The sequence below is a fragment of the Barbus barbus genome (genome assembly GCF_936440315.1).
Source record: "Barbus barbus genome assembly, chromosome: 9".
Classification (NCBI taxonomy): Eukaryota; Metazoa; Chordata; class Actinopteri; order Cypriniformes; family Cyprinidae; genus Barbus; species Barbus barbus.
Window position 1 is genome coordinate 11,004,417 of NC_136737.1, and position 18,430 is coordinate 11,022,846.

The 18,430-nt window shown below is 36.0% G+C and overlaps 1 protein-coding gene across 1 annotated transcript; it reads left to right on the plus strand.

Annotated features, from left to right (window-relative positions):
• Positions 1 to 10,799: 10,799 nt before the first annotated feature.
• On the plus strand, positions 10,800 to 14,349 carry LOC306875091 (uncharacterized protein). Its single transcript, XM_079425493.1, has 5 exons — positions 10,800 to 11,003; positions 12,474 to 12,555; positions 12,905 to 13,246; positions 13,536 to 13,832; positions 14,001 to 14,349. The coding sequence occupies exons 2-5, from the start codon at positions 12,507 to 12,509 to the stop codon at positions 14,117 to 14,119; spliced, it is 807 nt and encodes a 268-aa protein (XP_079281619.1). The 5' UTR covers positions 10,800 to 11,003; positions 12,474 to 12,506; the 3' UTR covers positions 14,120 to 14,349.
• Positions 14,350 to 18,430: the final 4,081 nt, after the last annotated feature.

Here is an 18,430-nt window from a genome sequence, read left to right on the forward strand (position 1 = left end):
CATTTTCTGCTGCCTTCATCACATCTTCCATGGCCTTTATCACAGGCTCCCAGAGGATGACGCTTTGAGTTTGTCTCTCCGTTGCAGTGACTATTACACTAAGCACAATCAGAAGGTTCACAGCACTCCTGACCAATTTCTGAATTTCAGCTGTAAACTCTAGATTCTGCTTCAATTCTTCAATCTCCTTATCTCTCTCATGTTCAGCATCCCTGATTGCATTTGAAGCCTTAACCATTTCGCTGGTTCCCACAGCCATCATTATTATACCTATAGTGGAAAACAAGAATCATATCAGTCACAAATACTGGTTAGTTGTACTTAAGATGATGAAAAAAGTAGTAGTGGATCAGGGAGGATTTCTCACCAGGAATCCATCCGACAATTGGTATTGCAGCCACTATCGCCCCTCCAATTGTTACACCTTTACCTGTGTTCTCTCTAGCTCTCTGTCTTTCTATTTCTTGAGATTCGTGAGATTTGTTCTGCTGTTCAGCATTTCCTTTTTCTTTGATAAGTTGCTCTATGCGTTGTTCTAAATATTTTCGTCTTTCTTCAATCATTGTCTGTGATTCTTTCAGGCAGGACTCAGCATGCTTAATATTCCTCCTCATTTGTTCATAATCGGAGCTAGTTGTTGGATCATCCAAGAGACACTTGCAGGTGTCACAAATAAAGACAATTCCCTCATTTAGAAGCAAAACAACTGTCTCCATAGACGGCAAATCCATAACACTGCATGTTTGAAAGATAAGGAAAGAGAAAAATATTTCATTTGAAATTCACAAAGTCATATCAGTAGTAAATCATTACTCACATTTAATAACAGCAATACTTTGTGAATACACACTAGATTAAAAAAAAACTTACTCAATTGAGTGGCACTGCCTAATTTCATCTGCCATACTGAAACGAAATAAAACAACAACTATGTATATACAGTATATATATATACATATATATACACCTTTGGAACTGCACTGCATTTCCCAGCATCCCTCTGGCCACTCACCTGCACTCCGTCATTATCACTCACACCTGACCTCTATCAGGGAATCCTCCACACCTGGTACTACTCATCATGCTCCCTATAAAACATCACTCATTCCAGACATTCGGTGTCTGGTCTTGAGGTTTCAAGCTCCAGTTGAGGCTACATGCTCTTCGTTAGGGTGTTCTCTTACCTGCTGGATACCTGTGGATGGCTTCCTCCCATCTCTCCTACTAGAGAGAAAGATAAGGACGATTTATTCTTCTGTTCATTTGAGCTTCATTGAGTTGAGTTATTGCACTTTCCTGTTGAAGTTTCCTTCAGTTTGTTGAATAAAGAAGCTCTTTCTATCTCATCCTTCTCTGCCTCTCCATCCATTGCGTGACACGGTCACATGACCATAAAATATAAAATTAGTTCAGTGACTACCACATGTACCCTTCCCTTTGCTAACAGAATTATGGAAAGACCCTTCATAAAGAGGTACCAGCCAGGTGAGTAATATTTCTTTTCAAATGTATCAAGTTTTGTATGTCACCAGGCATTGCTCAGCACTTGTCATATATCACAACTATTCAGTTTTTTTCAACAATATTTTTGTTAGGTTTCAAAACTAGGAATATCCCATTCTCACTTAAGACTGTTCTGCAAGATTTCAGCATGTACAAAAGTTTTTGTTTCGCAATTAACACGTCTTAAGCCAGAATGTTACTTGCCACAGAAAAACAATGACAAATTTAAGGTTTTTCTTCCATTGTTTAGATTTTTATCTTTAATCTGCTTTGATTTTTATAAAAACATTTTTACAAACAGCTTTTGTTTAATGTACAGCACCATATGTGTAAACAATACTGGTTAGTTGCAACAGTACAAAAAAGACAGCAGCCTGTTTGACAAAAATAAATGCATGTATTCATCATTTTATCTTAAAGGCAGTACATTTTTATAAAAGGCAGTATATTTTAATTACTTTTTATTTTAATTAATTTATTTGTGAGTCAACTTAAATGAATAAAGCACATTCAACTAATACCGGTAATTGTAAATTATTTAGGAAATTGTACATTAAAAAAGAAAAGTAAATGGCACAAAAAGAAATTAACCTTTTGCAAACATACCTGAAAGTGATGCAGGCTTTATCTTGCAGTTTCTTTCTTGTTAAAGGTATGCTGCTTCATTCACGGGGATGAAGTTTGTGTGGGATGGAGTCTTTAGCTGCTTTTATATACTGCATCTGGAAATCCCCGGGTTTTCAAGGAAGAAGGGACACCCTCCTTAGCAACTTCCTGTAAGTCGTGTGATCAATGATCCATTAGGCTTATTAAAGACTGCAGTCAAGCCTATCGCACTGCAGTCAATCCATGTTTGCAGCACTCAGCAACCAACACACCCATTGCTGACAACACATCCAGCCCAGCACTGCTTATTCACTGACCATAAGTAACCGTGTTGTTAATAAGAGTGGGAAGTTTAAAAAATTTTTAATTTCATCTATAAACCGCACTAGTATCTAATTAAATCTTACTAGTTTTTATTTTTTAGATATTCATCAGATACTAGTACTTATTCATTAGATGCTAGTTCTTAGTTTTCAGAGGCTAATACTTTTCCCAATAGTGACTATATAATTAGTTTACTTTTTTATTTTTATTTTTTCAATTATAAGTTTTAATTTTTTTTCAAATACAACTCTGAAAGATATCTAATACGATAATCTATGACTTTGTTGTTGTTTCTTTTCTTCCAGGTGTGTATGGTGTTACAATGCAAATGAAACCACGATGATATCAGTGATGGAGGGAGATTCTCTCAATTTAAACTGAGGTTTCTGAAAAACACAGATGATCATATACTTTGGACATTTAGATTTAACAGTTTTGAGACTTGTATCACTTCAAATCCATGAACGGCGCATATGCACATATATATATATATATAACAAATTACACTCCAGACTTTATAAAGTACAGATCATCAGTGGAGACATCAAACACAAGAGCTTCAGTATTGGTGAGTGAACTGGAAAGTGAAAGTAAGTGACTCTCTCTTCCTCTGGAGACTGAGTGTCTGGATGATTCCTACAGCTTTGTTCTGGCAAATTCATTCATCAATCGGGCAACACATCTCAACATCACTAATCTGTGTTCACTTTAGTTTGTGTCGTTGTTGTATGTCTTAGCCTGTAATGATAACTACTTTCCCATAAGACAAATTAAATGCTCTGCTAGTATGTCTCTAGATGTTTGATAAAAGTAGTCAAGTTCACATTTTCACAAACAAATTTGAGCATTTTTAGCATTTTCCTTTTCTGTGAGTATAATATTTGCATTCACTTTCAAAAACTTCAAACTAGTCATGTGTCCCTCCTGAAGTATTGATCATAACCTGCATGGCATATTTACCCCATCAGATCTGCTGATTAATTTATTTTAATCTTGTTTGAAGTCTGGTGAGACTTACAGTAATGATGGTTGTTGTATTATCCATTACAGGAACCAGTCTTCATTCATTTTTCACAACGCTGGCAATTGCTGCTGTATTGCTGCTAGTGGTCTCAGCTTTAGTTGTGTTGGTCTTCTGTCAACAAAGTATGTATCTAGAACTGATAAAATATTTTTTGGGGAAAGTTTACAGCAAATTCCTCTAACCACCATGTCAGATCCTTAAAATGTTTATTGAACAAATCAGACTAACGAAGAAGGGTCCTTCTGTAGAGTTTCTAACATGATCATGAAGCTCTCATTTTGACTAAATATTGGATTTTTTTTTTTGGTATTGGTATCTTGGATTCTCTGGGATATTTAATTTCCTATTTTAGCAGAGTTTGTGGTAACTTGACAATTGGTGCTACAGTTTTCTCCCATTTTTGGATGACATTATTTTGTGACTTTGCTTTGCTTTAAGCATTTTATCAACACTTCCTGATGTGTTTTTTTTTTTTTTTTTATTTTTTTTTTTTTTTTTTTTGTACAGGAGACTGATGGAGGGTAACAGACTGTGTATTACAGGGCAGAGCCTGTTGGGGCATATGGCACAACAGTTAAACCTTTACACTGTAAATGCAGTGCTCTTTGTGAAAGATTTCTCAGTTGGCATTTTAAAATGTGATTTGTTATTTTAACATTGCATTTCTTTGCTCTTTTAATGTTGTTGTGTGTGTGTGTGTGTGTGTGTGTGTGTGTGTGTGTGTGTGTGGGGGGGGGGTTTAAGAATCTGTTATTTATTAAGAAACAGACCACAAGCCTAAAGGGACAAAGCTGCACAGATACCATGCCATGGTTTTCCAGTTATTCCTGAGATAATTCCTGATCTCATAGGTAATTTTGTCTGTGCTTTTCCAGTTATGAGAGAGCAGATTCTTTTCATTTCTGTGCCAGTACATGTTAAGTTGGTTTTGGGTGTTGTTATAGTTATTTAAAATCCCTGAAATTATACTGGTTATGTATTTAAAATGCCCTCTGTATACTTGGGTGTGTTACAAGTGTGTCTTAAGGCTAGAATACACTACTCTACATGACTTTTAGAATATAAACATTTTAAAACAATTGGGATCACCAACTTTGTGAATGGTTTCAGATTAAAACGGATCACACTCTAGACTTTAAAGTCTTTCTGGACACAACAAACTTACACATGCGCCTCGCTGCTACATTGATATCCTCCAAATGGATCAAATCAAAATCTGAAGCTAAAACACCAGACTCTGTGTCCATCACTACACTACACGATTATATGTGAAATATATCAACACAAATCTGTACAGAAGTCATATACACTATTACAGCCTTTACACACACCAGTGCTGTATTTGGTGTGTTTCAAAGGAACTGGGTTCAATGTGTTCAAGAAGTGAAGCTAAACAATAACTGTCTTCTTGGGAAGTATGAAGTACTATTATGTCCCACACGGAAATAACCTATATAAACATATATGTTTTTAATATATGTGACATATATAAAATTGGCCGTTTTCCTATAATATATGCACATATATGTACACATATACGCGCATACATATACGCGCATGCATACATGTACACATATACGCGCATGCATACATGTACCTATATAGGTACATATATGCATGTATATATATATGTGTGCATATATGCGCCTATATGTTTACCTATATATTAGTAAAATTATTAAAATCCATAGCTGCTAGACAACATAAATAAAAGCCCAAAATGTCGAAATTTACATTTACATGTACATATAGGGCTTATATGTGGATAAAAAGAAGCAATACAGGAGACCTATATGGCCTTTATATGCACATATATGCACCTCAATTTTGCCTATATGTGGCATATATACGCATATATGCAGCATATATGTTATCATATATGTGCATATATACTGCATATAGTAAAGTAAAAAGTAAAGTAAAGTCGTGACGTATTGTCAAGTATGGTGACCCATACTCGAAATGGGTGCTCTGCGTTTAACCCATCCAAGTGCACACACACAGCAGTGAGTAGTGAACAAATGCACACACACACACACACACACACACCGTGAACACACAGCAGTGGGCAGCCATGCTGCGGCGCCCGGGGAGCAATTGGGGGTTCGGTGCCTTGCTCAAGGGCACCTCAGTCGTGGTATTGAGGGTGGAGAGAGCGCTGGACATTCACTCCCCCCACCTACAATCCCTGCCGGCCGGGGACTCGAACCCGCAACCTTTCGATTACGAGTCCGACTCTCTAACCATTAGGCCACGACTTCCCCCGTGATCCATATAGGTTTCATATATGCGCATATATCCTCATATAGGTTCTTTCCATGTGGGGTAATCTACTCTTTCTGAAGTTTAATGAGTTTAAGAAAGCTAAGACTTATGATCAACAGAACGAAAAGGGCTCACATGAAGGAAGAAAGCTTAGAAAAGTTAAAAACCAGCAAGATTGATAAAGTATACATCACAATATAATGAGTCCAAATCCATTCACTGCTGTAGGATATGTGTGTAATCACTGTGCTGAAGACTCCCTCTGCTGGACTGTTTGTGAGACTTAATTACTGTAATTATGTTTAGTCTGGTTATGTACTTCAGGCAAAGGACAACTTCACTAATATTTTGAGCTGAACTGTGTTAAATGTGTTGTTAACTGTCTTGATTTTTTACTCACATGAGCTGCTCTTTTCCTCTTGTTTCTGTTGTCATGCACAGATGTTATGCATCTGCTGATAAATAAACGCATATAGTGAACCATTCTGTCTTTACTGATTGTTATGTTTGCCTCCAGTTAATACTAAAACTCCCAGCTACATACAATTACCTTTGTTCACCCTGTCCATCTCCAATGCAATTTAAGAGGACATAAAGAAAGTGTAATCTGGAGAGCGCAGACGGAACAAGTCTTCTAAAACCAGTTCACTTTTCATCTAGCAGTCTAGATTTAGGAAACAGCTGCACTTTTTGTTCAGGAAGTTGCTCTGCTGACTGTCAGAATACACACAGATCATCTACTGTCTGCAGATCACTGATCATCACCCATAATACACCACAACTCATCAGGACTGATTTATGATTAATATGACTGATTTCACTTCACAGATATGATGAATCTTGACTTCATGTACATCTGCTTTAAACTCAACTGGACTGCAATATGACTTATTATAAATGTAGTATTAAATGTATAGCCATACCTCGTTTGGCTCTCAGCGAAGGCGGTCGCATTTTTTCTCTCCCTCCCTTCCCTATCCTTCCCTGCTTGCCTCTTCGTCTCGTGTCGTCTCACTTGAGACTCTTTCTGCACTGCACTCCAAACTGAAAAATATGGATTTGATCAACTGGTCTCTCAACGAAATTGACACCATCTTCTCGATGAGAAGCCTGGGATCGGGGAACCTGACTGCCCTGACGGAACGTTTGCAGCTGGCTACACGATGGGCGCAGGTCGTGTGTCTGGCAGCTCTTTCCGTGGAGGACATTGAAGACATCTACCTATTCGGAACCACGATAACAGGTTTTCTGCTGATTGGATTAGGCTTTGCTCTGTTATTTTTAGAATTCAGGAGACGGAACAGCTGTCCAAAGCCTCAAGGCCGCCCATCATGAAGTAGTGAGCTGAGCGGTCAGCACTGTCTAAGACTATTAACCGCAATATGGATACCATCACGGAGAAGCTCACGGTTAAAGGAAATTGATGATTTGGAGACCAGAAATGGACTAAGAGAGTAGCTGTGAAATTGGAATGCGGCTACTCGCCCCAAGACCAAACAATCTTATCTTCTTTGGCTCTCCTGACCAGCGCAACCTCGGACAAGGTCGAAAATTTCCCCAGGAAGAGCACTGCAGTTAGACTCTCTTGCGTTCCTCCCCCCTTCCAGACACCTGCTGTTGTTGACTCGGTTGGGGTCCTGATCAAAGCTGTCTCCATGGCAACCTGCTGTGTCGCTTTCACAATCTGCGGACTGAGGCAACTTGATTCGAATGCCAGCGTGCCAACTTCCCAGGCCACACATACATACACACACACATACAGATACGCACTCACCTCCCAAACCCCCATCCAACGCCTTCGCCGCTTTGTACCGCCATTCTGATAGGCAGGTCTGACCGGCGCCGGAAATGGCTGCAGGACCGGATGGCTGCTTGTCGGAACTGGAACCATCAGTTGTATCCTATGAAGTCCTTCATTCGAAAGGGCATTTTTGTAGTGATCATTTTTGAGCACTTTGGTTTGGAACGACCCTTCAGTATGGTGGCCATGATTGTTCTTAAGTGCCCTTCGGATGCAGATTTATCCCGATTTAAATTCAGCACCTGTCTCCCCAAATTCCCAAATTGTGTAAACCTGTCTTGTTGGTTCATTTACCGTCTCTGTATCCACTTTATTTTGCAACGCAGTAGTATGCTATTTTCTGTGAACATGTAAGACTTCCATTAGGCGCTATAGGTAAATAACTAGACAAATAACAAAGTACACTACAAACAATTTCCGACAATAAATTGAAATAATATAATAAGAAATACTAGTTTGTGATATCAAGCCAAATAATGAGCTGTTTTGTACCATGCACTAAAAATAACTGGAAGCGGATGACACTAGAAGCCTCGAAACATTCAGGTTACAAATGACAGCACCTGCTCTTATTTTAATGAGGTGAATATATTGTTTTTCACAGCTCATCTGCCTGTTCCTGTCATCACCAGTAAATCTTCAATCTGTTCACCATCATCACTGTCTAAATGCTTACAGCTTACTGCTGTGTTCAGTGATGGTTCAGTGACTGTTTCCTCCTGATTCAAAGGAAACAGTTTATTGTCCAGCATCAGTGTGTCTGATCTCAGCATCAGTCTCTCTCTACCTCTGGAGGTGGAATATCAGGATAAAAACACCTACAGCTGTGTGCTCAACAATCCCATCAGCAAACAGACCAAACATCTGGACAACAGTCAACTCTGTCAGCCATGTGCAGGTACATCAGTGGTGATATTAGTGATTAAATATATTATTCAAGCTTTCTAACCATGTCTGAGAAGCTTTCCAAGACCTGTTAATGAGTTGAGAGCTATGGCAACAATGTCTTTACTCATCATTATTATTGTTGTATTATTACAATGCCGTTGAACAATTATTGCCGGAGACTCGGGAGATTGTTACATTGTGAGAGTAATAAAGTTCTCATTTCCTGTATATTGTGCTTATATTACTGTAAAGACATATAAAATGAGATCAAAACATTGTATTTTTCTAGTTTGATGTATTAAATTTGTCGTCATGTTTTCTCATGATTTTAGTCAGTGAACCTCGTCTTCTGTATCTGCTGATTTCTCTGTCAGCTGTAATTCTGGTGATTAGTTCTGTGATGTCTGTCTGTTGTCTCATCACAATGATTCATAAATGATAAACCCCTCTGAATCAACTTGTTTTATGTTTCTAGATAAGAGAAGCTCTTCAGAATTCACACAGATCATCTACAGTCGTCAGATGAGAGATCAGACCCAGGTCACTGATTTCACATTCAACACAACAGATTTTAGTTTATATTAGTGATTGTTGACTTTGTTCATCTACTTCCTCTTAGCTCATTTTAGAGAGCGAATGAGAGTAGGCCTTTCTGTGTAAAAGCACAGTTTTAGCTTTTAAATTGCATTTTTGTTTGTCTGAGGAGTTTTACTCATTTGTATTGATATTTTTCTCTGTTCATAACAGAAATCACTTCAGGATATGAACCGATATCTGACGGCTGTGAACTTTAATCACATGACACAATGATGATCAAGAGAGCTGAAACTATGCAGCACTTTTTAGTCACAATTATTAATATCAGTAAAATTACACTAAAGATATCGATAATACAAATGGTTATGAATATACATTTAATAGATACATTTAAGGGCTACGCATCCCAAAAGTATCGTAAGTCTAAGTACATCATAGACCCACTGCCACCAATGGAGCTACAATCAAGTTAGGCTTATGATGCTTTTGGGAAACGCGGTCCCTGTTGATTCATTTTGTTCAGAAAAATCTCTTTAGGCGTTACATTTGTGTAAAACTGCTTAACAATCTCTTTACGTATAAATAAATCTGATAACAGTAGACATTTTATAAGTTCAAAAGTTAAAAAAAAAAAACTGAATTGTGAATGTCTGTTTTTAAAGTAGTGCATCAGTTTTGGTGGAACATGTTGAACTGTTATTGAGGTCAGTAAATTAGGGCTTTGAGCTCATGTGGTTTTATTGGTTAGATTGTGTGTGATAAATGTGCAATTTTAACGTGTACTTAAAAAGAGACCATGCATTTTGAGGAGAAATCTAAAACAATGTCTTACTTGATTTGGTTGCAGTGAATAAACAAAGGTTCAAATCCTTTTCCTGGTATCTGTTATTGAAGTCACACTGTCCAATCCACACTGTAGTCCAGGGGTATCCAAACTTGGTCCTGGAGGGCCGGTGTCCTGCAGAATTTAACTCACACTTGCCTCAATACACCTGTCTGGAAGTTTCTAGCATGCCTAGAAAGACCTTGATTAGCTTGTTCAGGTGTGTTTGATTAGGGCTGGAGCTAAACTCTGCAGGACACCGGCCCTCCAGGACCGAGTTCGAAGACCCCTGCTGTAGCCTATATTTCCATGCACGCTACAATTCGCATGGTCAAGGACTGCATTCCAGTCCATTTTTTAATGCCCTTTACTCGCAGACTTGCCTCCATCTCATTTCCTCGGATGTATGTCATTGATTATGTCACATGAGTGCCCGCTACTGGTCGTAAGCCCTTGATCACTTGTTTCAAACTAACACAGTGCCACCTAGTGGACAACAAAACTAATAAATGCCTGCTACATACAAACACAATCTTTATCAGTATTAGTGGTCCTTTCCTCTTGTTTTCCAGCTCCTCTAGCCATTTCCATTGTCTCAGTGATTCTCAATCACCAGACTGAACATCTCAATGTTACTGAATTTTGTCGGCCATGTAAAGCTATAGGCTACATCAGACATATTTTCTACCTATTTTCTTTTTAAATGTGCTGTTCAGAGCAGGCCATCTGCGTAACTGTTGTTAAACTGTTGTCAGAAAAGCATGTCAGAATACTCACTTATCATCAGGTGAGGGATCTGGCGTAGTTCACACTTATTATACATTCAGTACAATAGATTTCACTTAACATTTATGATGAATTATCCTTTCTCTTTTTTCTTGTATTGTGTAAAATATTTCATTTCAGAAGTCATTCTCTGTTATATTGTGAGTGAAGCAGTACATGTTCATGTTTTCGAGTAAGACCTTGTGTTACTGCGGTCAGTAGATGTGCGTTAGCTGAATGCATGTGGTTTGAAATGCTGAGAGGATGTTCAGATAATGCACACAGTGATAGACGGTGTGTTTGTGTCTTCATGAGAGTGTGAGGGGGCCAATTTCTTCTGACAACCACAAATAATTCTTCTGAGAACCTGTTTGACTCAAACCTGTGATATATATCTGAAATGAGAGTTTCCAGATCCAGAATGATGTTCTCTCGTATGGGTGCTCTCTTCCTGTTTATCCTGTGTGGCAAGTAACTTTTCAGTATATTTTTAATCACTTAATATTCAGCATTTTGTATTAGGAAAAAGTGTTGTTTAATTCAATACAATTAAATATGAAGGTTCTGTAAAATTTGTGTTTTATGAATTTGCAGTGCTATTTGTAGAGTTATTAGGCAGGGCTAATTAAAAGCAATTGAATGTCATTCTCCTTATATTATACATGCATAAGTATTAAAATTCATTACATTCATTAAAAATGAGCCTGCATTATAAAACTGACTGGAGATCAGTTAAAAACCGTTAGACGCTTGTTTATGTTTCACCAAACAAAGCCAACAGAAAACCGGCGTAATTTTCAAATGTTTGGTAACCAGCTGATCTCTGCTGGACATGTTCAGATAAATCAGCATTAGAGTTTATTCACCAAAGTATGGTTGTTAATAGTTATATCCATATGATTCATAAAAGTTGTTGAATTCACATCGTCACATATTTGTGCCCAGAGTTGGGGAAAGTTACTTTTAAAAGTAATGTATTACAATATTGCTACTTCATAAAGTAACTAATTGCATTCCTTTTTATGGAAAGTAATGCATTATGTTACTTTTTCATTACCTTTTGTCACCTGGGCTAGGATTGATTATTTGTTTTTTTAATAACAAAAAACCCCAAACGTTATATATTTTTGTACTTCTTATGTATGTAAACTAAAGCAGTACACTAATGTAACTTAATATAAATTAGAAATATGTATAAATATGTTTTTGTGAAAGTGTGTGATTTATTAAAACATATAATGAAGTAAATTAATGGATAATTCATAAATTCAAACACTTTGGCAGTAGGTCCTAATGGCTCCTCACTTTTTTATTCACATAAGTTCTTCTTTTCTTTTGTATATTTTTATATGCACATATGGTTTATGTATTTAATGGGAAATAAATAAGTTTTATTCTGAATTGTTCTATCTGTACAGATTATGTTGCTATATTTGTAAGTGAGAAGGGTGAGAGCTGCAGAAAAACTCAGATACTAACTGACAAGAGCTCATGTGGAAAAGTTTGACTTCTTAGAGCTTTGTATTAAAATACATGATACTATTTGAAAAAAAAAAAATATATATATATATATATATACATATATATAAAACAACAGAAAAGTGCCTATATATCACTTTCAAAGGAAACTGCATCTATTGTCAGGTTTTTTCTTCAATCACATGAGGCTGTTCGTGCACTTTGGCACACTAACAGCTCAGATTGAGTGTTTCAGTGAGGTTTGCCGTTTTGCTCTTTATTTAGTATATTTATATATACTCTTTATTTAGGTCAGTGTCAATTTTATGGTGTGTGGACTCAATCTTTGACGTCCAGTGTGTTCTGCACACTTTACATGTTCAAGATTCAACAATAAGAAGGATTTTACAGTTTAGCTTGAGAGTTTGAGAAAGCAGTATGCATAACTGGATTATTTCTGGAATTTCTGTTGTTTACAGGAGTTTGACATTTTCAGACACCTTTGGAGGAATATGGTCTCAAACGCTGCTGTTTTCTGTCTGTGGATGTTTTTCACAAACTGTAAGTGGATTTTATTGAATTTAAATGAAATTGATGTATCTGATAATCTTCATCAATTAAGTTAAAGAGTGAATGCAAAGTGGACAAGTATTTACTCCGTCATACATTATGCACTGTTATACATTCATTGTCGTCTTCTTTGTTTATTAAATTTCTAAAGGGCTTTAAAATGATTGTCAACTTTTTTGTTAAAATATGTTCATTAAATGTAAATCACATGGATAAAATCATCCCCCAAATGCATAAATTTAAATACAAAAGCAAGTTTTACAGCACACAAATGATTCAACTCTGAAAGATATCTGAGATTAAAATCTTTGATTTGTTGTTGTTGACGGTTTTGTTTCAGGTGTGTTTGTTGCTGATACAGATGAAACAGTGATGATATCAGTGATGGAGGGAGATTCTGTCACTTTAAACACTGATGTTACTGAACTACAGAGAGATGATCAGATACTGTGGATGTTTAAATTCCAAAATTCAGAGACTCGTTTCGCTGAAATCTATAAACAGATCATCTCTATATATGATAATAAAGAGAATACTGAGAGATTCAGAGACAGACTACAGATAGATGAGCAGACAGGATCTCTGACCATCACAAACATCAACAAATTACACTCTGGACTTTATAAACTACAAATCATCAATGGAGGACTCAGATACAAGAGCTTCAATCTTGCTGTCTATGGTGAGTAAACAAAATAAATATTTTTATCATTTTTATTGCCGTCTATGTGGGATAGTGAAGGCCGTTAGTCTCAGGAATTGGCTTAATGAGAATTGTTTAATAAGAAGAAATTTATAAATTATTTTTATATTATAAGCTGCTGCATCAAGATGCCTTTGCCCATGTATGTCAAATTTGTTCTGAAGCATCGTGTGATTGTTATTTATGGATCTGAATATTAAGCATCGTTACGTTACACACATATTTTTCAATAATTGGTTGCTTCCTGAACTGTTTTTGTGTTTCTTAGCTCTTCTGACTGTTCCTGTCATCAGTGATTCTCCTCAAAACCCTTCAGTATCAGAAAGATCATCAGAGCAGTATTGTTCACTGTTGTGTTCAGTGTTGAATGTGGGTCATGTGACTCTCTCCTGGTACAAAGGAAACAGTTTATTGTCCAGCATCAGTGTGTCTGATCTCAGCATCAGTCTCTCTCTTCCTCTGGAGATTGAGTGTCTGGATGATTCCTACAGCTGTGTTGTGGCTTATTCCTTCAACAACCAGACCACACACCTCAACAACACTGATCTCTGTCAGCCATGTTCAGGTCAGCCGCAACATTTTCAACACCTTTTCTTTCTAAATGTGCAGTTCATAGCATTTGGATGAAGTTGCATTGAAAGGACAGATCTCTTTCAGGTCTGTAAAGTGCATTTACTGCTGATATACCTGCACATGACTGAAAGAGCACTGTTTCCTTGTTCTTCTGTTTCAGACTCAGTTCAGTTTTGTGGTTCTACTGAAGCTGTGATCCGATTGGTCATCTCTGCTGTGGTGGGCGTGGCTACTGTTGCTGTAGTGCTTTATGATATCACATCTGGAAGAGCTCAGTAAGACGATACATGAAGAGACACCAGCAGGGGGAGATGTTTTCTAATCTAATGTAATATGCATTATATCTGCTAATCAAAATACAAGAGTAAGATAAAAGTTTAGAAAACTATGAACAAATTTAAACTTATGTTCTCTAATAAATAAAGCTCCTATTTGAATATAAAGCACATTAAAGAGAAACGTAAAGGAATTGATTGTGCAAATAAAGCTTTTCTTCTCCTTTGAGGTCTATGTAGCATTAAATGTGTTTTTATTGGTCACTTCCTATCACATGGTCATCAAGGGAGAGTTCCTTTTTCTTGTTTGTATAGAGGCCGTTTCTCAAACGGAAGGCTGCATCCTCCGGAGGTCGCATTTGTAGGCTACATACATCATCAAGCCTGGTTTATTTCAGTTAACTGAGCATTACATATGCGAGTCAAAAGCATATTACAACAATTTATGCTTAACTAAGAAAAATGGTCAAATTTATAACTGTTAATATTCTAAAATAAGGTCTTCTTTATGACGTATGCAGCCTACAAATGCGACCTCTGAAGGATGCAGCCTTCCGTTTGAGAAACAGCCAGAGTGTTGCAGTGATGACTTGTTTTGGCCAACCCAGAAGTAAGCATCACCCATGGTTCCCCCTGGGTGTAGTCCAATTTGAACACTTGTTTATTGTTATGTCATGAAATAAAGCATAACAAAAATAGTTGAGCTTAACCTTATTTCAGGCATTTAACCAAATATCAATTAAAACATATACAAGCACACACAAAACAACAATTTCTCTCTAGGTTATAAGAATTTGCATAGTTCATTTCAGTTGAAGCATAATAGCACGATTTGCATAACTGATTTTATGTTCGGTTGACTTTGCAAATATCACAACCACAGTCCAAGACATACATAAATGTTTTCTTTAAGCTGAGGCTTATTTGTATAATATGATAATATGTCATTTTGGACGTACTACATTCGCCATATTTTACTGTCATGTGACCTACCTTTCACAAAAACCTTTGAACCTGATACACTTTTTTTAAATAATTTTGTAAACAGCAGTTGTTCTGCACTCTCAGAAAAAAAGTTACAAAATCAGTCACTGGCATTAAGTTTAAAAATATGTACTATGTACCATTTAGGTACTATTATGTACACTTTACATAATAATATGTATCTTAAAGGGTAAATAAGGTGAAGAGGTGTACTTTTTGAAATGGCACTGCCCCAATGACAGCTTTTGTACTTTTTTTCTGAGAGTGTGGAAAACACCCAGCACCTCCTCATACACAAACACACATGCACCTCCTGTTTATAAGCAGGTGGGTGCTTTATCTTAATCACCTTGAAAACTGCAGCTGCCAAAATCTTTGTTCAACTGACCTCAATAGGAGATTTATTTTATAACAAAGGAAATGAAAGTGCTGTGCAACTACTGAATGTCAAATGCATGAAAACCCAGGCATTCTCCTTCACCTTGTAAGCTGCATCTACACTATACATTTTACTATTTATATATTTTCATTCATTTTGTTTTTCAAGCATTGGTGCACTGTAAAAAAAAAAAAAAGAGTTTTCTCAACTAATTTTTGTAGGAGATTCTCAACTTTTCATTGTATAAACTTGAAAGTTGAGAAAACTCAAAAATTTGCTGAAGCTGGTTGCCTTAAAATTTTTAGTTGGCTCAACTTTTTTTACAGTGTGCAAAGTCTAGCAAATGTGCAAAATAATTACAAATAAAATTATTTAAAACAAACAAACAGTCAGTGCTTAAAAACTTACAATGCAAAATGTTTTGGAAGGTCAAAGTTCAGTGGAGGCTGTCCGAACATGTCCATTCTCCCACCACATTAAAAACATTATTAAATTTACCTTTAAATGTATATATTTTAAAATTGGTTCATATGTGTGACACATTGGGTACATTGTGGAATTCTACATCGTTAAAAAAATAATCATTTAAATTGTTTTCTCCAAAAAATAGGTATAATTTGATTTTAGTGCTTTCTGACAATGCCCCATAGTGTGATGGGATTATGGTTTCTCTTAGTTTTTCTTGGTTTTACATGACAAGTTTCAGAGGATGTGGTTTGTAAGTGAGAGATGAAGGAAATGCGAAGTCACATAGCACACAGAATTCAAGTTTCCATTCTCTTAAAGGGATAGATAACATTCTGTTATCATTTACTCACCATCATGCTCTTATAAACCTGTATAACCTTCTTTCTCCTGTAATCATATTTTGATAAATGTTTTTGTCAATGAAATGAAAGTCAAAGTTGGCCACTATTGTTTTGAACACCAATGACTTTCTTTGTATAGACAAAAACAAAATGTATAGACAAGAACAGACAAAATAATGTAAATGCAAATCACTGTTACATGCATTACATTTAAAATTAATTATTCTTGTGCATTTTGCATGGTGCATATTTAATATCTGTTTCTTTGTGTGTCTGCAGAAAGCAGAATAAACACTAGGTTCTTCATGCTCTGTGACACACTTTCCAGCTCAGTGCTGAATCTAAGTGAGATGTTCTGTGCTCATTTCTAAGGCTGTTGGCCTAAAGCTAAGGTGCATAGAAATACTTTCAAGGTACATATTGGTACCTAAAGTGTATATACCTTAATAGTATATATTTGTACCTTTTGAAAAGGTACCGCACCAGAGACAGCTTTGTAACTTTTTTTTTTTTTTAAATGTATGGGGGACTTACGTGCATTGAGTGTGTGGGTGGATGGTTTGGTGGGTTTAGCTGAAGACCAGCTTGTGCCATCAGTGTAAACAATCTCACTACATAATTATGTTTATAATATAAATACCTCAATGTTTATGCAAAAACTGTTTTCGGGATCTTCATCCTTCATCTGGAATTAACTAAAATATCTGCATTTGTTTAAAGTAAAACCCGAGTCTAAATCTGCTGGAATAAACCTGTAAAAAAAGTCCAAAAAATTTGGTCAACAAAAACGTTTTAAGTATTAACAGAAGTAGGTTACGCTATATCTGTCATCTGGATCATTGTCCCCCTCAGACCTTATACCTGCTTCTTCATTTACATAATTGATTGATTTCTAGACATCCTAGGTTATAAGCTATATTTGATCAAAGAGTAGGAGAGATGCTGTCTGAGCTACAGGAAACAGTGGTTTACTGTAAACTACTTTGCAAGTGCAAAAAATTTAGTTGTGTGAGGAAGGTGTAGTATGTACTTGTGTTTGCAAAACTAAAGGCGATTTAAAAAAAAATAGTGCTTGTTTTACTCATCATATTTTCTCACAAAATAAACAAAGACACGATTTGTATCTTCCTCTGAGCCAGTTCACAACTATTTGCTTAATTCTCAGCCAATTTCCACATTTATGAATGAGTTTTATTGTTTTATGCCTAATCCTGATTTCTACTGTTTCCACTCCTTTGAAGACTGTACAATGTAAATGATTTTTGTTGTTTTCACAGAAATATTACTGTATTCTCAACAGTTCTATATACTGTAGAATCTGCATACAGTATGTTACTGTAGATTTTTAATGCATTCTTGGAAAATATTAGCCTACTGTAGATCTAAATACAATATAAAATAACATGAAAAACGTGAAGATGAAAGCCTACAAGTGTATGGTAGGTTACCTTTGTTGGTGTGACGTTATTGAATATATAATGGTAAAATAATAAAGTAATACAAATATTTTTTTTTAAATCAGTGGTGTTTGTGTCTAATTGTTAATGAGGCATCTGTGGACAAATCGATGTTTTGTTATAGTAAAAGTATTTAATTTATATATATATATATATATATATATTTTTTTTTTTTTTTTTTAAGTTAAAAGCTAAAATTAGACCCTTGGGGTAAGATGACCCACCCAAAACTAGCACAGATTGTTGTTACTAGTGTTGTTATTTTAAAATTTAATATCTACTGTAATTAATGGTCGTATTATTTAATATTTCCATGAATTAGGTGTACTTTCATTAAAACCAGTGTTAACTGAGAGAAATCGTTACATACTTTAATTAAAAAATGGCCAATTAAATATGTAAATATGCATGTGCCTGCAAGTCATGGAATGAATAATTTCGTCTTTCAGATGAATCTCTTTTACTGGGTTTCTGTTTCCAAAAAATTATTATATTATGTTATTATTATATTAGGCTATATTATACATTTAATTGCCAATATTTTAATTTAAGATGTCATAACAGCAACACTTTGAACAGGAATGTAATGATTTTATTTATTCACTTTTAAGCTTATTTACTACATTGTTCCTCAGGGGGGCATCGTTCTCCTTACCGCGTGCTTTCTACGTCCAAAGAACGTCACA